Here is a 24,422-nt window from a genome sequence, read left to right as displayed (position 1 = left end):
TCTGGGTGCCTGTTATTAAGATCTCCATGCCAAGTCCACAAGAAGAGCTAAAGAATAGACCCATCTTTATAAACCCCAAAACCAGTCTTGGTTTTCATGAGCAGTTGGGGGAAAATGGCATGAAATCCCCCAAAGGGTCTCGGTCGCATGGGTGCAGTCCTGAGAGGCAAATGAGATTGGAGGTCAAGTGTGTGTCTTCTCCCCACCTTCAAGAAGGAGGTAAGCCACCACTGCCTCCCTATAAAATCAAAATGAATTTCCAAGAACACAATGTGGACAAGGAGAGGAAGCAACTTCATTCTCATCTACACCCAAGTGTCATTACCTCTTCGAGGAGTGTTCCATCATTATGCAATATCTCGGCAACACATGATAACCAAGATCTGAGTGCTTCTAGTCCAGCATGCCTCTTGAGAAGGATGAAGATACAAGCTGATGAGAAGAAGAAGCATCATGCATCTTTGGAGAGCCTCTTAGAACATCGCCAGCTTCCCACTGGGGTCCATCATGTGCAGATGCAGAGGAAAAAAATAGGGCGAAGCATGGAAGAGCTTCTTGCTCTGGATCTTTGTCCACAAACTTCTCATCTGAATGTACCCAACTTGACATCTTTGTCTTCTAGCTCTCGCTCAGCATCTTTAAATTCCCTTTCATTTTCTTCCAACTCGGATCTGATTCAGTCTTCTAAATCTTGCCAGGGTAATTCTTCTTCTGGCATCACTTTGCAGATGCCTCTGGGTTCATTTTCTAATTCCTCCTGTTGGTCTTCCAAACTTCCTTCTCAGGTATCTCATGCGAAGCAGTCTCTGGGTGTGCATGTTCATAACTACATATCTCTGTCTTCGAGCACACCGGACTTGAGATATGCTAGGCAGCGTCACTAAAATGAGCCGGGGAGTGATTTCTCTCGCCATTGCCAATAAGCTCTTGCCATTCTATAAGCTGGGGCTTGCTCAGGGGCTGGTGCTGTGGCGGAAGCAAATTGTATCGAGCCAGGGAACTGGGTGTTGCTTTGCTTTGTTTATACAACTTCTGGGGACTCCCTGGGCCTCATATGTCTTTGAAATTATTTTGCAAAACCGACAGCTGCAAAGTCAAGTCAATTAATGCGTTAGGTAAATCAATTAAAAACATTTTGTTTGACTAAAAAGCCCCTCCCTTTGAATATCTGTAGCTGATTCTTTAAAAAAATATTTTTAATACATATACTGACAAAAAACACGGAGGCCAGTTTAATTGACTGAAACGTGTTCTTGATAGGCTCGTTTCCTTGCCACTCAGAATTTAGCTGTTGGAAATACATAGAATATAGCTTCTTTTTGGGACTTTATAGTTCTTTTAGGTATCCAGGCCATAAATGAGTCTAGTAGAAATAAGGCATACCAGAAGTTGCCTGATCAGACAGTATGTCCATTTATCCCAGTATTATCTTTTCTAGCTGGCAGCAGCCCCCCAGGATCTCTGGTACAGATCTTCCCTATTACCTGCTTGCTGATTCGCTTCAAGATGCCAGGAACTGAACCTGGATGTTTCTACCTTTGAAACATTTGACCTATGCTATGGCTTCTTCCCAAACTCATTAAAGGCCACAAATTACGTGGCAGTGCCTTAATCATGTGCATGTATTACAAGCCAGTAGGAGATCTTCCATCTTTATCATGGGGAATACTAACCTCTTCTTTTCTATAACTGTAATAGAGTAAGTGGTGTATTTCTAATAATCTCAAGAACTTATTTCCAAAAATAAGTTCACCTTTGGCATCCTGCCACCACCCTTACTGTCTGTATGCTCATATCTTTTTTGTGAACTGCGCTGAGACCTCCGGGTATAGGGCGGTATATAAATTCAATTAATAATAATTATTATATATTTTAAAATTTCTGTATGATATTATACCTCAGTATAACTGCCATATGATTATATGCTATGATTTTAGGTGATTGTTTCAATCCAGTTTTCCACATATAAATCCACATATATTTTCCTATTTGCTTTTTTAGCCTAGTAATTGCCCCCCCCCCTTTTCTTGGAACAGTAGAGAAACAGGCACACACACACACACACACACACACACACACAGCCCTTCTCTCTCTCTCTAATGCTCAGCTGTAGTTAATGTAAACCAAGGTTTTAAAACTGCCAACAAACCATGGCTTATGAGTTTGGTTTGTTCTGGTTTGTAAACTGCACTTAAGGTGAACAATCAAGTAAACCATGGCTTAGTGTTACATGCACAATATTTTTTTAAAAGAGTTTTGAGTTTCAAAAGTAGTTTGCTATGCAATGTATCAAGCAATGCACAAAACCACTTCTGGCTATTCAGAACTTCTTGTAGAGTTCTTTTGATCCTGGCCTAGATCAGGATCCAAAGGATTCCTTGCTTACTTTTGCTCACTTGGTTTAAGTACAATGTCTAAAAAAAAAAAGTATAATTATAATAGTTGAAAATAGTGATGGGTGCTCACTTGAAAATCAGTGACCATTCCTTTTGAATGCTGAAAAACCTTTGAGGGACTTTTCAAGCATTTGAGAGGATCACTTGCAAGGAGGCAGTTTCCCTCTCTCAGCTACACTACCTGCTACTCCCTCCTCCAAGGGGGAAAAGCTCCATCTTCCCAGCCAAGATAGCAGATGGCTGAAGTCTCGAAAAATGAGAGAGGCACAGTGCATCTCTCTCACTATCCAAAGCTAATTGCTACCTCATGATCTGGGTGTTTGTGGCAGGCTGCGATATCAGGTGTCACGGAAGAAGGTCCAGCATCCAAAACGCCCCTTTTGGAGTGATGGCATGTGATGCAGGGAACATAATGTTGCAGGAAACAATGGTTAAGGAGTGAGGATTGCTTAATATTACTTGCATGCTCAAATCGTGATGAAATACTGATTGAGAAGAAGAATCAAATACGTTTTAAAATTACTTTTAAAGTGTGATTGCCTTTTACACTTTTGAACTTTTTATTGTGATTGTGAAATGGTTTCCACCAGTTCGTGAGAGTGGTGGACTTGAGGAGCCTCTTCCTGTATTATCACTGCACCTGAGACTGATTAGAGCATAAATAAAGGCTAAACTCATCTTACTGCAAAGTGGTTTGTTCAGCTGTTTGCCTAAGAGTTATTTTTATAAACGTGGAAAACTTTGAAAAGCATATAAGCTGCTGGGGCAGGGGTAATCTTTTAATACGGCAAACGGCGTTTCCGTGCACTTTGGCTTCTGTCACATTATTCCGTTGCACCAGAAGCGGTTTAGTCATACTGGCCACATGACCCGGAAAGCTGTATGTGGACAAACGCCGGCTGCCTCGGCCTGAAGCAAGATGAGCGTCACACCCCATAGTCACCTTTTACTGGACTTAACCATCCAGGGGTACTTTATCTTTTTACCTTTATCTGTTTACTCTTAATACCACCTGATCTTAAATCCATTTACATGGAAATAACTCCCATTGATTTCAGTTACTTCTAAGTGCATGTATTCAGGACCATATAAAACTATCGGGGAAGGATTCCATTGATGGAATCTGAACTTTAGACTTGAAGACACATCAATAACTTTCTTGTGAAACAGATCTACTAAGCAGAAGACTCAGGTGTCTGTTCACTTGCCAGGTTGTGGAAATACTATCGGTTAAAATAGTTGAAGGGTAATACAAGTGCATCTCATACTCCACTTTTTGGATTATTTGCATTGCCTCCTTAGTCCGCTGAACATCCTGCACATTCCTTCAGGAGACAGGTTTTAGTCTGGTCATCTTTGGTCTAGACTTGAATGTAGGCATGTTTCCTGAAATTCCTTGGAGACCTATTGAAATAATGCTGTCACCCGCTAGATGTCATCCCAATATTTATGCAGATGCATCTTTGTTCTGAAAACATATCGTTTCTTATTCTGTCTCCCAACTTGCCTCATTTCCATGTGCTGCTGCTCAGTAGCCTTAAGATGCTGACAGACTAACCCTAGATAACCCATCATAGCTGATTTACAATGCAGTACTGTATCTTTTTTGGATTGCCAAATGTTGTAGGTGGCAATTCCTACCCCCAGATGCCCTTGTTAAACCTTTTGGGGGGAAGAACTACTCCATACCTAGCTTCTTAACATTAAGCTGATCTTCTTGAAAGCCGCAACTGATTCAGTTATGTAGACTGCTCTTCCAGATCAAGCTCATTTCACAACAAAGTAGTCGTGAGCGTTCAATGATGACATCCAAAGCAAAGGTTATTTTAATCCTGTTGTCCTGTGGTAGTTTGCTGCCAAAGATGATTTGGCCCCCATGTGGAGTTATTGGAGCCTGTCCCAGAATGCACTCTACATTTACTCTGGGAGCAGAGAACAAACCGGAAGTTCACAAATAGTTGGCCAACTCTATTGACTACTTCACAGTCATTCGGAGGACAGCAAGCAAGAAGCATCGTAAAGAACAGAGCTACAGAGGGCCAAATAAAATATTTACCCGGGGCATTTATTGCTTTGTAAAACCACTAAAATTATGCCCTGATGTAATATATTGGCATGGTAGTTTGTACGTAAAATGTGTGAAAGTGCTTTTTATAATTGGATAATTTAATTCTCCCTGCTGGGTCAATGAGAGGCAGCCAGTATCGAAGACTGCAGGCTTAATTTGGGGGGGGGGGTGTGCACACGTCACAGTAGTGGCTTAGCCTTCTGTGGCGGGGAGAGGTCCTTTCAGAGGAGACAGTGGGAGATCTTTTTATTCCTTGGCAAATTACCTTCAGACTTTTTTTCATCACAACTCTGATTTGGGACACACCGAAACAAGCAACCAATCCCTTTCTGATCAGCTTGTCAGTCCCTTCTTTTAACAGCTGCTCCAGGTTTTGTGTTGTGTAAGAGGATTTTTTGTAAGAGAATCTTCTCCACTCAGGTGTCCCCTCCCTTTTTTTTGGAGAAGTCATCTCAGTATCTTGGGGGCAGCCAAAGAATCAACAGAACTCTGCTCAGAAACTATTCTCTCTCTTGAATGTTGTCAGGTTGTTTAAATATAGCCAACTAACAGTCATTCCACCCAAAGTATATCTAGTGTTTGTTTTTGCTATTTTGAGAATCTCTTTGTAGCACAACTGTAATAAGAAAACTGAAGAAGCTTGGTAAGCATCCGCTTGGTGATGGTGTAAATTTGCATATAAAGATACGAGCCTTCTTGAAATTAAACACTTGATGTGATTGTTTGCATTTGACTCAGATCTGGAATTAGATTTTGTCTGAAATGATTCGCTTTCTTGATGTTTCTATGTCAACATAATATCTTTTAATCAAGCTTCATCACTGGATTTTGCAGACAAGCACATTGCCTTCTCTTGCTGCCATATTGTGTCACTTTTTGAAATCTCACTTAAAGCATTTGTTTTGTCATTTGTGGTATCAGAAGAGGTAAGGCTGCTCTCGGAATGCAGATTGTGGTCAGTGGGTTCTATCGCCTCTAAGCCAGCATTTCCCAAACAGAGTCCCACTTATTTTCCGACATAAAACTGAAGTCTTCCTTTCACGATGTAAGAACTCCTTGTCCTCTGGAGAGCCTACCCCCTTGTGCTTCTGTGTGAGTCTCTGTTCAGGACATGCCTCCTCTGAGGTCAAATCATTCTGCTGCATCTTGACATGTGAGGAAAGGCCCAGAGCTCATTTTGCATGCAGAAGGCTCCAGATTCAATCCCTGGTATTTCCAGGTAGGCAAAGACTCACCCCTGAAATCCTGAAGAGCCTCAGCCTTTCACTGTATACAATACTGAGCCAGATGGACCAATGGTTTGACTTGTTATAAGGCAGCTGCTCCTACCCTACTAGACATTATTTGGCCCGCGTGAGCAGTTATTGGAACCTTTCACCAGAAGTTCCCAGATACCTATATTGAAGCAATTGTCTGATCAGCCGGAGCTGGATGGTAGGAGGCAAGGCCAGAGCAGCAATTCATACAGAGATTCATTAGGCAGCCTCCTTTTGCAGGCAGGTGCTTCAGGCTCATAAAAGATTGAGTCTTTTAATTCTGTTTCTCTTGGCCCACTAGCAGTTTTCTAGTACACCCTGGCACGCAGTTTGGAAATTTTGGCTCTAAGCTTTCATTTGCCAATGTTGCCTTCTAGCTATGCACTCTTACCGCTGCCCTTGCCTTTCCGAAACCAAAAGCAGAGGTCATAGCAGTGACCTGTAAGTTGTCTGTTGGTTTCATTATGCTGCCTATGCTGTACCCTCTCTGTACAGTCTTTGGAATCGCCAAAACCAAAGAGGTCATTCCCTGGGAAGAGCCTGGTATTCTCTGCCTTTGCATGCCCTCCTTGTCAACAACCTGCTCCTATTTCTGTGGGGCTTGCTCATTTCTCTATGGCCGGAGCCACACTAGGAGATTTTTTGAACACTACGGTTCAGATTTTGCAAATGACCGCAATCCGTGATCACTGCTATTGTAATATGGCATAAAAATGCATTTTCTTGCCTCTGATTTATAATCTCCTGGAGCTGTAGAAATGTCAGCAGTTTGCTTGGGCAGGGTTTGATGGGCTGCTTTCTGGAGGCAAGTTGTAATCTGTATGAAGCCTGTACAGCCATTTTTTAAAGAATATGTGAGTAGAATATAAATTGGTATCACAACATTCCATATATATATATCCCAAAAGTCAATTTGGATCAAAACTGCATTCATTTTGGAGTAATTTGATGAAAACTGATCCCATTCATTGTAGGCTCTGGGGAACCTACATGCTGTAGCTATTACCTTTCTTTGTGTTCATTGTGAAATGGAAAAAAAGGACTTTCATATTTGGAAAAGCACAAATGTACATGAGATACGTTTTTGTGGTAAGCAAAAATGAGATTGAGGTGAAATGAATAGGGTGCCAGTTTTCAAGCATCTAAAAATACTTTCCATAAAGAAAAATGAAAACAGTTGTTTACTAGGACAACTGATGCCTGGGGAAATAGCTTGGAAGTAAGAGCAATTATGCTATTTCTATTAAACATACTTTGCTTGATTGCATATGTGAGATATGATACCATTGCTTGATAAACTTGAAGTAGTAACCTCACATTTCATTAGGCAAAATTTATGGTTTGTTGATCATTTGTAAGCCTTGATTGTGGTGTCCAAGTAATGAGCTGCAAGCCATTCATTACTTATACACCAAAATCCATGTTTACAAATTGTTAGATAAAGTACACAGTATTCTTCACACACCTTCCTTTCCCATCGCATCCACACACCCACAATCTTTACACATTTTCCTCATAGTTGTTAGATGTCTATTCTTTCAACATTTTAGTGCCAGATTGGTTTCTTTTTACTGCCTTGTGTCACAGTAAAGAGTTAAGAATACCATGTTGTTTGTCATTAAAGAAGCATATTTTAAATTGTAACGGTATACAAGGTGTCGGTTGTCTGTTTTAAAGGAATAATTCCGCACTGATCAATCATGATGCCTGGCTTTTGTTTTATACTCAGTTGACTTCTTTTACCATGAGTGAGATGAACTGTGCAAGAATGAGTTTGACACTGAACATTAGTCACGGGGGGCAACAGCACAGGAGATCTGTTGCATGCCCAGGCTCTGTACTCCCCACCTGACCGACTGATGGAGCCTACCTGGTCCATCAGGCCCACCCCCTAAGAGGCCCTGTCTCTAGGCCTGCTTTCCATTGGCATCTTTCCCACATCCAGCCATTTCATCTTCTGTGTTTTAGAACCTCTTGCCTAATCTGTTCTTGTACATTACCATTCTTTCATTTCACATGTCTTCCTTTTTCTCTCCTTCAGCTGATTTCTATTTCGTTCAATGGCTTGAGTTTTTGAATTTTGCTTAGCTCTCCCTGCTGATTCCCACCCAGTGCTGCCCATTTGAAAACTACCCTTTTCTCAATTCAGTGGGTTCTTTGAATTGCAGCAGGTAGATCTAGACATCTGCAAATACCACTTCACTGTATGCCCACTGAGTGGAATGTATTAGCTGAACAAAGCATGTTGTAGCGTGTTCTTTTTACTGATATGAAAGTCCTCTGCAGTAGCAAAGAATCTGTGTTCAAACATTAATTGTTGGGGTATTGCTGATGTTTCGGAATGGCTGGTTGGAAATTTGAGCTAAGGAAATGGCTGTACAGGCTCTAGGTATATTATAGGCCGTGCATTCAGGTAACTTGAGATCACAGCTCCTTTCCCCTCTTGCTTTAGGTGGAGGAACGTTCCAGGCTCAACCGGCAGAGTTCTCCAGCAATGCCTCACAAGGTGGCCAACAGGATATCAGATCCAAACCTGCCTCCTCGATCAGAGTCCTTTAGTATTAGTGGGGTGCAGCCTGCTCGGACGCCGCCCATGCTCAGACCAGTGGATCCACAGGTACAGTGACTCAGTGGAGTATCATTTTCCTCTTCTGGTCATATGCAAATAAAATATGACACATGGTCCTCATTCAAGGTAATGTCCTGCCTAAATGTGTTTCATCTGCCAAATATGTGTTTCATGCAATCGTATTCAATATGCTGACTGTGGCAACGCTGTGATGACAGTATCACTGCCTTAGTTCAGTTTATTTGGGCAGGCTGAACTAATCTTGTAAATGCAGAGACATGTTCCAGTCAACACATCCTGTTTCAGCCCCACGTTTGAAAATACTTCCTTGCACATGGTGAGATGCAATACTAGCATGCATGCATGTAGTTTAGAATGCCCAAATTATTTTGAGGGCCAACACACATTGGCCTCGTTTGCGCATAATGCTTAACCATGACTTAGTCTGAACATGCAAAAGTGCTGCCTCCCAGGGAGCAGATCACAGCTGTTTTCCTCCTACCTGGTCCTTTTAGCCCAGTGCAGCATGGCAGCTAAACCAGTGTTAGGCTTGGTATGTCATGCAAATGTGGGGTCATGGTCAAGTGCTCTCCTCCTTAACCATGTTTTGAAGCCAAGAACAAACCAGCATGTTTGTGTGATCCCAGTGGGCCGTAATTTGGCTTCCTTTGACTTACGAACCAGGCCATTGCGTTAACCATTTGGGTTGGGATGGTGGAGGAGCAGACTCTATCTTCCAAGGTTAGGGTGATCACACATACATTCAAACAAGCAGTACATTTATTACCACCTTAAGGAAATATAGGGTAGGATGGGGAGAATGTGAGTGTCAAACCCGCTCCAGATCTTGCCTTGGATGGGACCATTGGTCAAGTAACGAATAAACGCACCTCAGAAAGGCCATTTTAATTATCTTGCACTATTTTAAGAGGGCTATTTTAATAGTCTTACACTGATGTGGGGCTGTAGTTCTGTATATGTGGTCCATGGGGAGGTGCATGATGTATTCGGATAAGATGATTTTATTAATAGAGACTCTACTGCCTATCTGCAAACTGCCTGATGAAAAACAAACAGCCACTTCTGAGCAGTTGTAGGGTAAGCAAGTCCTGTATTGTTTATGTTGCTTTCTCCAAACCTCATAGAACTATCAATCAAGGACGTGTTTGCATGTTATATATATTTAGGTGCATACGCAAGTTGCTTCTAATGTACCTTTCCCAATGAATGAGACATGTGCGTCTTAGGAAACACTCATCAGAGGGACAAGATCTGCAACGAGTCCCTGTCAAATGTAGCAACTCAGCTTTCAGAGTATGCTAAATTAACAGTAGCCGAATATCTGAACTTGGGAGTAAAGAAGTAGAATATTTGCATTCTCATGGTTCCATTCATAACCTGATCACCAGTTCCATTCCAGATCATCCCTCTTCCTCCTTTGTTCCGTTGATAACAAACATTGCACTGTTATGTTGTCAAAGCAGGTGTCCATCTGCATGGGCACCTGCCTGTCAAACCTACCATGTAAATTTCTCTCAATTCTCCAAAGAAAAGTACGATACACATGATAAAACATGTTTCCTCATTTTGGAGTTATCAGGTGGCATCTTCCATGAGAGAAAAGTGAAAGATTGTATATGAAATATTGGTCTGCTCCAGTATGGCAACCTATCTGTCTCATTTGGGACCTTTTCCTCCAACTGTGCTGAAACAAAAAGTACCTGGTAGTGAGCAAAATTTTACCATAATTGCTTCTCTCCCCCACCCCCAGCTTTCTTTTCATTCATGCATGTCATTTAAAACCATCGATCTTAACAATAATTTTGCAGGAGTCAGGTTCCTTTTTTAAAACTGATGGGGAAATGTTGAGGGACCCCCACCCCAGTACTCTAGACCTCTTGCCCTAAATAAACCCCTATGCCTCTGTAAATGTAGTATATTTATGCACATCTTAGAGGAGGCATATAACATGGGTTGGGTTAGTAAAGTGGGTAGACGCCATCATGTTCAGAAGAGACCACTGAAATGAGTAGAATTTACTGTGTTTCATAGGCTGCAAGTGATACACAAGCTTCGTTCAGTTGATCCATTGCATGGTGGTAGAAATGTAATTCAAAATCATACAGAATTAGCATTATACATTACAACTACTAACAGCAGGCACAAAAATCATTAAGTGGTCCTTCAAGGCTCTCAACAATTTTCAAGTATTCCCTGGGGTGAAAAGGTGTTTGACCTACTGGTCTACTGTATGCATCACTAAATCTTGATCCAACCTAAAGTATTTCTAAGTGCAGAGTCCTCAATCTTCCAGAGAAGCAGATTGTACTTGGTTTAACATAGAGTCTACTTTACTTATGCTTTGGAAGCCAATTCACTTCCACAGCATAAAAATACACATTCGTAGCTTGCTCGCTCCTTCCTTCCTTCCTTCCTTCCTTCCTTCCTTCCTTCCTTCCTTCTGTCCTCCTCCTTCTCTTCCCTGTCTTTCTTCCTTTCTTTTGGCAACTCAGTGCAACTAAAAACAGAGGAGCACCAGCCTTGCAAATAAGTCTCTATACATGGTTTATAACAATTCTTTATAGATATATACCACATAGTAGTGACAATGCAATAAAAGCTAACAATTTTTGGCAGCTCATCAGAGCCTGAAACTCCTGAAAACAGCCACTTCTTCTTTACATTTTTCTTTGAAACATGAAGCTAAAATGTCACACCAAACCAATCACTGCACTGCTACACCAATACATAATAGCCTGGGGAAAATCAGGTCTCCATTATGTTTTTGGATATGCCTGCAAAAACCTTTTTTTAAAAAAAACCACACAACTCATGTATTTTCTTAAACCATTTCACAAATAACACATGATCATATAGTTAACGATTATATCATAACGATTATATGTAGAGAGGGGTAGAATTAAGGCTACATGAAGAATCTCATATTTGGCATTTCCTGACCTCATTCTGCTTAATACTGTAAACTCTGAATCTTCTTATTACATTTTTGAATGGAATTCTAAAAAAAAAAAAAAAAGGAAACCAAAATAAATGTGGAACAAAGTTTTTTTTTAAAAAAAAATTGCTTTGCAACTATTCATTTTTTAAAAACACAAAATTACATTTATTTATTTTTTCCTACTGATGGTTTTGTTTTAACTTGGTGCATAGATTCCACATCTGGTCAGTGTGAAATCCCAAGGACCTTCCTTGCCTGCCTCTCAGTCACTGCATGAACAGCCCACAAAGGGAATGGCTGGGTTTCAGGAGGCTCTGACGGTGACCTCTCACCGCACTGAGATGCCAAGGCAGAACTCGGACCCCACCTCCGAAAACCCTCCTCTCCCCCCTCGTGTTGAAAAGTTTGACCGAAGTTCTTGGTTACGACAGGAGGAAGACATTCCGCCAAAGGTAAAAATGAGGTCACTGCTAACTTGCAAGGTTTGGAGTAAAGAGTAGCTCAGTTCCTCTGCAATGGCGCCTTAGGCCTTATTTTTCACACTTTATTGGGGGTTCATCAGCACTGGTGCCTCCCACAATGTGTACAGATCTGGGCAGGCGTGTCCCCTAAATTCTAGAGAGCATGCAACAGGGGCCCTGGTGGGAAGGGAGTGTAGCTTTCTGACTGAACACATGCTTTGAGTGCAGAAGTTTCTAGGCTCGGTCGTTGGCATCTCCAGTTAAAAGGGTCAGATATCAGACGCGCAGAAGACCTGTGCCTGAAACATTTGGAACCCACAGTCAGTCAGATCAGGCAGTGCCTGACCTGGAATACGACAGTTTACTGTGTTCCCTGGTAGGCCATATCTCCCTGGTGCAGGTCCACTGCACATTTAGAGAAATCCATCTGCCATGTAAAATGTAAACTGACCCTTACTTATAGATCAGAGTGGGCCTAACATTATCCCTGCCATGGCCTCCATAGCAGCTAAGTGAGCCAGCACAAAAGGTAAAGAATTTGGGTCCTTCCACCCTCCCCCTAGTAATTGCCCCAAGCAAGTTCTGTACTCCTGCAAAAAAGTCTACTTAACCAGCACCTGGGATAGCTCAGTCAGTAGAGCATGAGACTCTCTGGGTTCGAGCCCCACGTTGAGCAAAAGATTCCTGCATTGTGGGGGGTTGTACTAGACAGCCCTTCGTGGTCCCTTCCAACTCTACAATTCTACAGAGACTTTAACATTTCACAGAGAAGAAGTTGGAGACTAGGCCGATCTACTAGTACATATTAGCCATTGGGTAGCCATTGTGATACTCTGCCTAAAATAGGTTGTTATGCAAGAGGCTTCTCACAACTGTAGAAAGAGTGGAGACCTTTGATGGTGCCCCCTCCCCTAGCATTGCTGAAATGGCACCTCAGGGATTATATGACTTGGGCCCTTTTATACAGTGGCACTTTCATGCCAGGGCACAAGCAAACATCAGTGAGGTACAATTACAAGTCTTGGCACTGGTGCAGATTTTATACCCTTGCACCAGACCCCCCAGTATTATGGACTAATTTTGTGAGTTTTGGATGTAGCGCCCCAGGCTATAGCATCGACCAACAAGACAAATGCGAGAATATGCACTGCATCAACAAATTGGCCACTCTTCTCTGGCATGTATGTAAATCACTTTTAATAATATGACAAAGGAAGTCCCCAAGTCCTTTACTGAAATCAGAATAAATCATCGCCTCTCTATCTTGGCTTCTGTTAGAAGCATAAAACTTGCCATACTGGATCAAATCGTTAGGCTTTCTAGGTTGACGTCATGTATCCAGACGTAATCAATACCCGGTGGAGTGTTCTGTAAGGGTTCCAGAAGTTTTATACCTTAATGATGTGATGGCAGTAGCTCTTTAATTAACAGTGCAATCCCATACTTATAAATCCCATTGAGTTCAGTGAGGCTTTCTCTCAGGTAAGTGGGTATAGGATTGCAGCCTCTTTTCCAATATAGTAATGCACTTACCTTGTTTCTAATCTTCTTTCATTTTTTTGGATGTATTACAACATGGCTGTTAAAAGCTTCTTCTGTGCTGATTCAGCCCTTTGCTTCAGATTGTGTGGTTACGAAAAAGAAACGCTCTAGCTGATTCATGTGATGTGGTGACATTGGCTGCAATTTCCCTAAGATGTAAATGCACCAAAGCAACAATTTGCACTGATGATAAGAAAAGTTTGTAGACAGCAAGGTGATTTATGATGTCAGCCTATAATACCTTAGTTGGTAGATTTGAATTTCTGTCTGTGGGTTGATTACAAAATTCTTCCCAAATTATTAAAATGTAAATGTTGCATCTCAGTTAGCCTATATGGATAAATAGCACTGAATTATCTGTGAGCTACCAGGCCCAATTCAAGTTGTTGGCACTAGCGTAAACAAAGTAGGGCCAGGTTACCTAAGGAACTGCTTTGCCCCATATATCCCTGCCCTCCTCAGATGGGGCACTGCTGAGAGTACCATATGCCCCAGAGGTGTTCTTAGCTTGTACTAAAAATGGCTTTTAGTATTGCAGCTCCAGCCCTCTGGAATGACCTAGCAGCCAGAATTATATTTAAGAAGGCTTAAGTGTGACTTTGTCATTTGCGCAATATTAATTGTGCATCTGTACAAATGGTTTTAATTGTTTTTTGAATTTGTATTATTTTTATTTACCATATTTTTATTCAGTTGCACACACGTTGATGGTCTCAGACTGTGAAGCAGTTTATAATTTCATGAAATTACTGAATCAATCAACGGCTTGGGGGCCAAGGACTTAAAGCAATTGCCATCCCTGTGCCGACTTACCTGACCTTAAGCTTGGCAGGGGAGGCCCTGCTGGTGGCTCTGCTGTCAGTGAGGACTGTCACCCACAGTAGCATTTTCTCCATAGTGTCACCCTGGCCATGGAATTCCCTTACCTGGTTTGGTGAAAACATTTTTGTTCACCCAGGCATTTGGTACTTGAAGAGCGGTCATAGCTTTTTAGCAGCGGTTGTTGTATATGTGAATCCGGAACACATGGCTGTTCCTACACAGAAGTGCTTTGCATCAAGTAGTTTGATTGCATTTGAAGCAGTGGTACATGTGACGAGGCAATTTCTGTGAACTCAGAGGTGAGCTTGACCATAAAACAATACTGTCGTCATTCCTCATGGAGTCCAGTTCAGATGCATTTCTTGTTTGAGCCGCAATACATAGTTCAAGAGAGAGAAATTGAATGTATAAAAAAACTTTTTTGCCATGTAACAGTATGCAATTAATACAGTCAACTCCGGGGTCTAAAAAAAGGGTTTTTTGCCAAGGGCAGTGCTAAAGTCACCACTTTCTGGTTGACTTGGAAAAGCTCGGTGCTTTGTTTGCAGAAGGTCATGGGTAAATCTCTGAACTAAATGAACTTGATGCAGTGGGGCAGCATTTAATGGGCATTGAAATTTCTTCCATGTAAAACTGTGGATGGTTTATATTAACAGAAAAGCGAGAAGAACAAGAGTTTCTCTCAGACTGTTTTTCCTTAAGACAATTAAATAATTTTCAAGGTGTTGCCAATAGTTGAACATGCACCAATAGGGGGCAGCGCTTGCGAGTGCAAGAAGGCAAGTTATGCTTCTGTTGGTCTGTTTTTCAATTCCCCCTTGACAGCATCCATAACAGGCTCAGAAATCATCTGGACTATGCTCCAATCTCAGGTATTTAACTTACCTAGGAACATACCTGAATTGAATTTTATTTTCACTCCCAGAAGTCAGCAACGTATATGGGCTGCCATGCAGGATCTGTGTTTCTGAGAATCTCTGCTTTCATTCATTTGGATGGATGCTAGAAATTGTGGAAGGGCAGACAATAATATTGCCCCACTCATCACCATGGCTCCTTACACGTTGAGGAATGCTGTGTTGAATTTTTGTCGGGTTCAGTTCTTCACCCGCAAGCTCCCACATAAAGGCCAACGGGCATACACAAAAGGAAACAATTTTGTGCTGCCTGAAGTACGGTATACACCCAACTTCCCTCTAGACAAGTGCTTTGCCAAAGGAGATGGAGGCATGCCACAAGTTGCAATGTGGCTCCCCCCCCCCCAAAAAAAAAAGAATCCTGGGAATTATAGTTCTCCAGCATCTCCAGGTAGTGCCAGTCATTGCAGACAGTACTAAGCTAGATAAACAAATGGTCTGACTCCTTCCTATTTTTCCCTATTCTTTGGCGGGAGGGGGGTTGATGGTGATGGTGATGATGATTATACACCACCCTATACCCAGAGGAAGGACGCGGGTGGCGCTGTGGGTTAAACCACAGAGCCTAGGACTTGCCGATCAGAAGGTTGGCAGTTTGAATCCCCATGACAGGGTGAGCTCCCATTTCTCAGTCCCTGCTACTGCCAACCTAGCAGTTCGAAAGCATGTCAAAGTGCAAGTAGATAAATAGGTACCGCTCCGGTGGGAAGGTAAACTGTGTTTCCCTGTGCTGCTCTGGTTCACCAGAAGCAGCTTAGTCAAGCTGGCCACAGCTGTACAGCTGTACGAGCTGTTTGCCGGCTCCCTTGGCCAATAAAGCGAGAATGAGCGCCGCAACCCCAGAGTCGGCCACGACTGGACCTAATGGTCAGGGGTCCCTTTACCTTTATACCCAGAGGTAGTCTGAGGGTGGTTCACAACAAGACCACAACATATAAAATCAATCCAAAAGCAATAACCCAATAAACCCCTCCCCCCAATGCCTGTAGTACGGATGCACGCATGTGCACATCTCTGTTCATAGCTGCTGTGTGTGTGTGCAAAGCAGCAACAAACAAGTTTTGCAAAGGGGTGCTGTTCCACTGCCCAATACTGTTCCACTTGACTTCTTCAACAGGTAAGGCAAATCTAGATACCCCTAATCCAGGCTTCCTTTCTAATGTGTAAATAGCTAACGTAACAATGCACAGAAGAAAGAAAGTCAGCGTTTACTGCCGCAGGGAATGAACTGTCCTCAACTCAATTAAAATATCTCCCATATTTAAGCTTTTGAAAGTGCTGGGTGTGGTTTGTAATTGCTTTATTTAAAAATATTTTCTATTTTTTGGTGAGAATTTTTTAAAAAAACAACAACAACACTTCATGCTTGCAGACTTTACCAAAGCTCTGGTCTTTCCCAGTTTGCTGGTGTGAACTGTGAGCCTGATTGTAAGAGCACAGCCTCAATAGCATTTATGTTTTTGTCATCTTATAGGTGCCTCAGCGAACTACTTCCATCTCACCTGCATTAGCTCGGAAGAACTCTCCAGGGAATGGTAATGCACTAGGACCTCGACTAGGATCACAGCCAATAAGGGCAAGGTAATACCAACCAAGGAGGAAAAGCTCCCCCTGGTGACTTCAGAACACAAGCATAGAATCAGAGGAATCTCCCCACCTCCCAAGTTTACTGAATTATGTATAGCATAACGGAGGCATCTGCATATCTAAAATGTTGTATTTATAAGTACCACCTTTTCTATCCATACCCCCATACACAAAGAGAGGATGAAGGGAACAATAGTCTTGTCCCCACATTTACCCCTTTGGTGCTTTTTCTTTCCACTGTCTTCTCATTTCTGTGCTATTACCTCAAATAAATGAGTTATCTCGAACTGTTGTTGAGAGGTAAGCACCTTCCCCCAGCAACTGTAATGATAAAGTAGAAACTGGGGGGATGGCTGAAGGATGTATCAAGGACAAGGTACCAGCTAACACATAGTCTTAATTAATGCTATAGTTGCTGGTTCAGTCTGTGTCTCCTCTACTGATTTATTTATCTATCTATCTATCTATCTATCTATCTATCTATCTATTTACAATTCTATTATTGTCCTTCATCCAAACATCACAGGGTGGTTTACAATATAAAAACACACAACAATGCAGACCATAACATCAAACAAAAACAATCGCCCCCACACACGAAGTTTAAAAGGCCATTGATTGTTTAATTAGCCAAAGGCCTGGGAGAAGAGGAATGTTTTTGCCTGGTGCCTGAAGGTGCCAGGAGAGCCTCCCGAGGAAGAGCATTTCATAAAGGTGGAGCCACCGCAGAAAAGGCTCATTCTCGTGTTTCCTCCCTCTGGATTTCTCACAGAGAAGGCACATGAAGAAGGGCCTAAGATGATGTTCGTGGGTCAGGGGCAGTTCATATGGGGAGAGGCAGTCCCTGAAGTATTGAGTTCTTGAGCCGTTTAAGGGTTTATAGCTCAAAAGCAGCACTTTGAATTGGGCCCAGAAACTAATTGGCAGCCAGTGCAGTCAGGCCAGAATTGGTGATATATGCGAAATATGCACAAACTGTGTTGCCCCAGAGAGCCACCTAAACGCTGAATTCTGCACCAGCTGAACTGTCTAAACCAGAGGCAGCCCCATGTATAATGAACGTGATCTAACCTGGATGTTACAATAGCATAGACAAAAGAAGTTAGGCTATTCCAGCCCAGATAGGGACGTTTGGACTAGCAGCAAATCAAAATGAGTATCAGCTCAGTCTCCTGCAATTCAGTGCCTCTGACAGTTGTAAAATAGTCCACCTGGAAGTGCCTGTAGGCTTGCAGCTATCTCAAGATAAACCCAGCAGTTACCTCTTGGTGCAGCTGCCAAGGCGTGAAATGTAATGTGTGCAGAAGCACTGTTTCTCTTCAGGAGGGAGCCAGAACAAGAGTTATTGTATAGCTGGCAAATGAAGTGTCGAATATCAGCCTGCCTGCAGCTTGAAATAAGCTAAGATATAAAACCACTAACACCAGGGAATAGGAGTCCAGCAGGTATCATCCACTGTTGTATTTGCAGCTGCTAAAGAAGAAATGTTTTGGAATGAAAGAATTAACCTGCAGCTAGCTGGTTTACTTAATTTTTTGTTGTGTTTTCAGTACTGTAAATGAAAGTCAATTTGGATTATGCCATCTGTCTTCCCTGTCCCCAAGCGATCTGTGTAATTGTGGGAGACGTGTGCATACGAAATGGTTTGCGCCATAATATAAGTAAATCAAATGGTTATCAGTGATGTATACTTTATTATGATGTGCCGTTTGCTAATCCTCTCTTGCATGACACAGGAAGGTCATGTCTGTGTTGCTGTTATGCTTATTTAACATATGCATCTCCCCAACAAGAATCTTCAAGGTTTTCTTAGCAAAATTCTCAGCAACTTCACAAAGCGATAATTCCCAGAATGCCTTGCTGGAAGTCATAGTGGTTAACCAGCAGAGATTTGTAGGCCTGATTCAGATGAAACAGAAAACTGTAGTTTCCTACCCATGTGAGCAAGCTGCGACATGCCTCAGGCTTGTTCCCTCCCTTCTCTTCCTTATTCACACCTGCAAAGAGGAGATCAAAAGCTTCCCTGTGCTTCATGATGTGTTCAAACTGTATTTAGTGAACAAATCATGATCCAAGTTTTGATCCAGCAGGGAACTGCAGTGATTTAAAATAGGAAGAGAAAGCTTCTAATCTCTTCCTTATGGGTGTGAAGAAACAAAGACCCTAGAAGATTGAGGTTTGCCATGTTTCATTCATATAGCGGGAAACTCTATTTCCCCATTACATCTGAACTGAGCAGGAGGTTTTCTCTTGAGTTAGGAAGGTGTCAGGTTTGGGTGCCAGCTCCTGGGGGACAAGGCACTGTGCCCCCCGATCTTTTTTTTTTTAAGGTTCCAGGCCCCCTCAATGTTCAGAAGGTCCCCTGCACAACGTCAGGACATCGCGCTGTGTCATGTGCAGGCCCTCTCAATCCCCTGCCTCTGAGATTCTAAGGTTTAGCATAAGGAGTGCCCAGAATTTTGTGTACAAAACCAGGTCAAAAAAGTTATTTGTAGCAATGTATGAAAATACTCCTGAATGAGGACAAAGGAGACATCCATGTATGAGTTAGAGAAGGGTGTGTGTATGTGGGGGGGTGGGGGGTGTACGTACACCACTTGATGGTTAAAAAAACCAAAACCCTCTAAAAGTGGTTCATAACAATATTAGAAAAAGACATTAAGTTTATTTTTTAAAACATTAAAATCCACACTAGCTAAAAAGAAATAAAACACATGTAGCTTCTCTATGTCTGGATAGGCTTGCCTAAACAAAAATGATGCCAAGGCACCAAATTTCTGCTCGCTTCACTTCACGAAACACTTCCTAAAAGACACATGAAGAGTGACACCCAATCCTTCTCCTCTCTAGTAACCCTGACCTACGGAGAACAGAGCCTATAATAGAAAACCCCTTACAGAGGACAAGCAGCGGCAGCTCTTCCAGCTCAAGCACCCCCAGCTCACAGCCCAGTTCCCAAGCAGGCTCCCAACCTGGATCCCAGGCTGGTTCTAGTGAACGTAACAGAGTCAGAGGTAAGACATGTCTTCCTTCCTTCCTTCCTTCCTTCCTTCCTTCCTTCCTTCCTTCCTTCCTTTTGCATTCTGCCAAGTCCAACACTCTACCCATCGGACTGGCATCTTGTGAAACGAAACAAACATTGTAAAACAACACAAAACCATATTTCCGCCTCAACTGTGAACATCTCTGTCCCTAGCACTGGCATAGACCTGCTTTGAAAGGCTCATGATTTGCATGGTGCAAGTTCAGTTCCTCCCGAGAGAGCTTTTCAGTGGATCCTGAAGCAAATAGAGAAGGAATCGGCTACCTGGAAGTAAAGGTGTTCTCATTGGTGAGAGGTATGGGGGTAGGAAGACCTTTAATCCAATTTGTGCCTTCTTTGCTCTTTGTCCAGGAAATGCCAAGCCTGAAGTTTCGCCCATCCTCCCGCACGAGCCAGCTAAGATAAAACAGGAAGACAGCAAGGACATGACGCGACCAAGCCGGCCTGCTGTGAGTTTTAAATGTGTTTTGTGATAGACTTTTGCCAGTGGAAGTGGAGTTTTTCCCTCAGGCCACAATCTTTTGAGAACGAGTCAAAAAAGAGTCAAATGCCGCTGCTCATCTCCCCACTGACCCCAGTTCAGTTTTGAGTGTAAGAAGAGACTGTAGGAGACAGGACTATTTAGAGAAAGGGTGGTTTGAGTTTTCTCCAGTTTAGTAAAAACCTTCAGCATAGGAATAACTGAAAACATGGTGCATATCAGTGGCTGGGGCTATTTGTATGAAGTCATACTTCTTAGTGGAGTTAATACCTTTGAAGGATGTTTTAGTCTCAAGGTTAATCTGATAGAGAAGACATGACATGGTGCAGTCTGCAAGCACGTGTTAATGGTTCCTGTGTTTGTCAAGAGCCAGACTGATTTAGTATTTAGAAGACCAAGGAAGGTGCATGATTCTGTTAAAAGCTCATTGGTTTTAAAGAAGGAAAGCCAGAAACCCAGACAGGTCATTACTGGGCTCACCTGTGCAAAATTATGCTGCCCACCTCAGAGAGGGCAAGATAAAAAGATGTATTCTCAAGGAACGGAGAAGCAGAGGGTTGAAGCTGCTCACATACAAGGATCTAAACTTTAGGCAAGATAGTTAAATCAGTGTCCCAATTTCTGACCAATGGCAGGCAAGGGGAAGTGTCACAAGGATGCCTTCCTTCAAAGTCCACCTAGCTGCCTCACATGCCCGAAGAATGCAGGCCCTAGCTTGGTAGTGTCTAGTTACAATAATTTTTATTGCAAACTTCACAAAAGCACACAGCAAACCCATCCAGAGTGCTTACCCCTGGTTTAGTTTTGTGTTCGACTATTTGTATTTCTATACTGGCAGAGGGCATGGGAGGAATTTCCATTTAGCCTCTTATGAACGTGTATCTGCTGTTTTGTTGATGTGTGTTTTTTCCCTTTCACACTTCACAGCACTGAGCTAACAATTTTGATTTTATTTCTAACCTGCTTGCCTTTCCTCTGGCATTTTCCTGTCCTGATCTGTTTCCTCTGATGCTGATTAATCTTCCCTTACTCCCAGAGCTATAAGAAAGCAATAGATGAGGTTAGTGATATCTTTTCTTAGTTGGTCATGCCTTTGCAGGGGTGACTAGTTAGAGCTTAACATCAAACCATATTTTCTTGGTTGCTGACATTCAAAAAGGTGATACTGCAGTCATGATTCCAGATGAAAGATTTTATATAGAAATAGAAAGCTGCTCAGGAAAAAGAAGGGTGGGGTGTAGCCTAGGTGTAAAACTTCTATTTTACTTTGGGTTTGGCTCCATGAAATCCTTTTTCTCACCAAAACAAAAAAAAAGTTTCCTTCCAGTAGCACCTTAAAGACCAACTAAGTTAGTTCTTGGTATGAGCTTTCGTGTGCATGCACACGAAAGCTCATACCAAGAACTAACTTAGTTGGTCTTTAAGGTGCTACTGGAAGGGGGAAAAAATTTTGTTTTGACTATGGCAGACCAACACGGCTACCTTTCTGTAACATTTTTCTCACCAGAAAAGTAACTCTGCATCTGTGCAAACCACGATTCATGTGTGCAATCAAAGAAAAAGGGATCTGTGCCCCAGATGTTCAGGATGCAATCTCAACATTTTAAGTTGGTACAGCTTAAAATATTGGACCCTGGCACACCCCAAGTAACTCAGTGTTACATAGCGAGGTGTGTGACACCACTATGGCAGCCCCTTTTGAAAATGAGGATGGAGCCGTGGAAGAGATGCACTTTTCCTGCTCTGGGGTTCCCCTTCCCCCTCACTTGCTTTCCCCTTGGGATTGCAAATACTGTATGTGTGCTCCCACAAATTTTGATTCAACAATGCAGGGTGAGTTGTTTTCATATAAATTTGAAATAATTCTTCATGACTGTAACCATTAGTTTTATTAATGTGTTATTCTGAGCCAGATTCTTAATGGTAATTAAATATAATGAACTCTGGCAATTTACCCAACTTTGGTTTCATTCATTAGTACCAAGCAGTGTAGTTGTAAAAGGAAGTTTCAAGTCATGTGATGCACACACACACACTCCAGGAACAGATGCCGCTGAAAAATACCTACTCATATTCAGGTCCATCCTAGCAGCGCATGCTGAAATGAGGGGAACTTCTACTGCCATCTGTCCTTGGAAAGTCACCTATGTTCTGGTGGTCCTAATTTTGAAAATCACACAATACGGATTTTACACACTGATGTTGTTGCTGTCTAATACCAGGAAGGAGCATTCCTCAGTACCAGGAAAAATATACCAAGAGACCACACTCACTCTCATTTCACAGAAATCACTTAGAAGGTATCTGCCTGTTTAGCCCCATAACTTTCTTTCTAGGAGGGCTAGAGACTTCCTTCAAAATAGATAAAGAAAGCTCAGGATCTGGAGCACCAGTGAAAAGCCTTCCCAAACACCATTGCACCTGGGGGCATTGGGTTGGAAAGCCCTGCCTTACACTGTAGATAATTCTAGTTATTTTCATGTACCTCTGGAAGTCTAGAAGCCGGTGAAATTAGGCATTTTTCACTTTGAGTCTCTCCCTTCCTTTCTTTCTTTCTTTCTTTCTCTCTCTCTCTCTCTCTCTCATAATTTGTGAGCAGTTGTAGCAAAGCCATTCTTTCTATAGCTGAACCATAATAGCTTGAAAACACCTAAGCCCATTTCCCAGTCTTAGTTTTGGAGTTAGGGGTGTTGAGGAGATAAATGTTTTAAAAGCAGTACAGTGCACTGCTTTAGGTAATTGGAAATGATCCAGCTGAAATGAATGAGTCACTAATTATTGAACTATATATTATAAATGTGTTCTTGCTGCCTGAATCTTAATTAAGCCTTCTTTTCATCTTCAGAACAAAAAACTGAAAACAATTAAAACCAAAGAAATTGATCTGGCAGTAATGAAAATATTTGCTTCGATTTGGCCAGGTTTTAATCACAGAGTTCGTTGGCAGTGGAAACAAGCTCTCAAAATCCCACATTCTCTACTCTTTAAAATGGAATGGGGGGGTACTCTAAGGTTTTCATTTGGAGTGTAGAAGCAAAATCTATTAAGACACTTATCTGTGATTACAGTCTTTGAACAACTGTCAGTCAGCAGTGTTTGGATTAGATCGGGGATAGTTTGTTCATTCAGTCTTTTCCCAATAGTTTTTTAGTAGTAAATATCTTATTCCCCATTTGTCACAACAAATAATAAATAATTTCTCTTAATTAAAAAATATTAATAGTTTAGAATGGCAAAGCAACAACTGAGGGAGCCTGATGGAAACATTTCACTGGCATTCTTGCTGCTCAGGAATACAAAAAAAAAAAAGCCACTTTGAATAATATGCTAATGTCTACAGTGACACTGATTCAGCCTCATTCATGTCACTCATGTTTGGTTGAAGATGACATGTAAGCATACAGTACAGCATTACAATACTGTTAACTTGATAGGGTTCATTGAACATCAGGCCTCGTATCCTCACCATACAAATAGTACGAAGGCCATTTCTCTTGTTGCAGTCGCTAGATGTGGAAATTGTCCCACGATACACCTTCATTCTTTAGACCCAGAACAGTCTCAGAGTTTCTGATTCAGCAGGCACCTCTCAGCATCACAAACTCTCCTCCATGAAGAAACCACCCCCCCCATTGCTTGGCAGCTGTTTTCTCCCATTTCCGCCAAACATCAGAATTGTTTCTGGCTTCTGTTGCGGTAGATACCTGGAGCAGCTCAGAAGCAGCATTTTGGGGATGCTACAGAGACTGAAAAGAGATAACCGATTTCAACTAGGTGTTAGCCTGGCATGCATTATTCTGAGATGCTATGCACAACCCACAACAATTTAAAGGACTTCTTAAGGAGTAAATAAATAGGTACCGCTGCAGTGGGAAGGTAAATTGTGTTTCTGTGTGCTCTGGCACTCATCACAGTGTCCTGTTGCACCAGAAGTGGTTTAGTCATGCTCGCCACATGACCCAGAAAAGCTGTCTGCGGACAAACACCGGCTCCCTTGGCCTGAAAGCAGAGATGAGCACCACACCCCATAGTCAAATACAACTGGTCTTAACTGTCCAGGGGTCCTTTACCTTACCTTTACCTTTAATCTAGTTCATGCACCTATTTTGGATACAAGAGTAGTGACTCATGGAAATTCTCCCTTGAAATTACACCATCTGACTTAAGCATGTTTCCAATCCACCAGAGAGGTTTTTCTCCCTGATGATTGTGCAGATCCCAAATCTTGGAAGCTGTGTGTCAGCCGTGTTGATTCTCTCTCTCTCCCGTACCCCTTGCCCTTGAAAATCCCTGTTCCTTCTTACAGAATACTTGAGTGTCA

At 42.1% G+C, this 24,422-nt stretch overlaps 1 protein-coding gene and 1 non-coding gene across 7 annotated transcripts in view; one reads left to right on the top strand and one right to left on the bottom strand.

Annotated features, from left to right (window-relative positions):
- TNIK (TRAF2 and NCK interacting kinase) overlaps positions 1–24,422 on the top strand; it is a 287,359-nt gene that overhangs the window by 231,784 nt on the left and 31,153 nt on the right. For 5 of the 6 annotated variants that reach the window (XM_053390548.1, XM_053390547.1, XM_053390549.1 and 2 more), the window contains 5 exons: positions 8,173–8,337; positions 11,461–11,700; positions 16,465–16,571; positions 19,428–19,591; positions 19,972–20,069. In XM_053390548.1, the coding sequence (XP_053246523.1) occupies positions 8,173–8,337; positions 11,461–11,700; positions 16,465–16,571; positions 19,428–19,591; positions 19,972–20,069 (774 nt within the window). The remainder of the gene's footprint in view (positions 1–8,172; positions 8,338–11,460; positions 11,701–16,464; positions 16,572–19,427; positions 19,592–19,971; positions 20,070–24,422) is intronic. The other variant, XM_053390550.1, reaches the window with a different exon arrangement.
- Positions 1,571–1,692, bottom strand: LOC128414994 (U6atac minor spliceosomal RNA). Its single transcript, XR_008330797.1, has one exon. It is a non-coding gene; the product is annotated as a U6atac minor spliceosomal RNA (small nuclear RNA).

Source organism: Podarcis raffonei, chromosome 5 (assembly GCF_027172205.1).
Source record: "Podarcis raffonei isolate rPodRaf1 chromosome 5, rPodRaf1.pri, whole genome shotgun sequence".
Lineage (NCBI taxonomy): Eukaryota > Metazoa > Chordata > Lepidosauria > Squamata > Lacertidae > Podarcis > Podarcis raffonei.
This window is presented reverse-complemented; position numbering and strand designations above follow the sequence as displayed.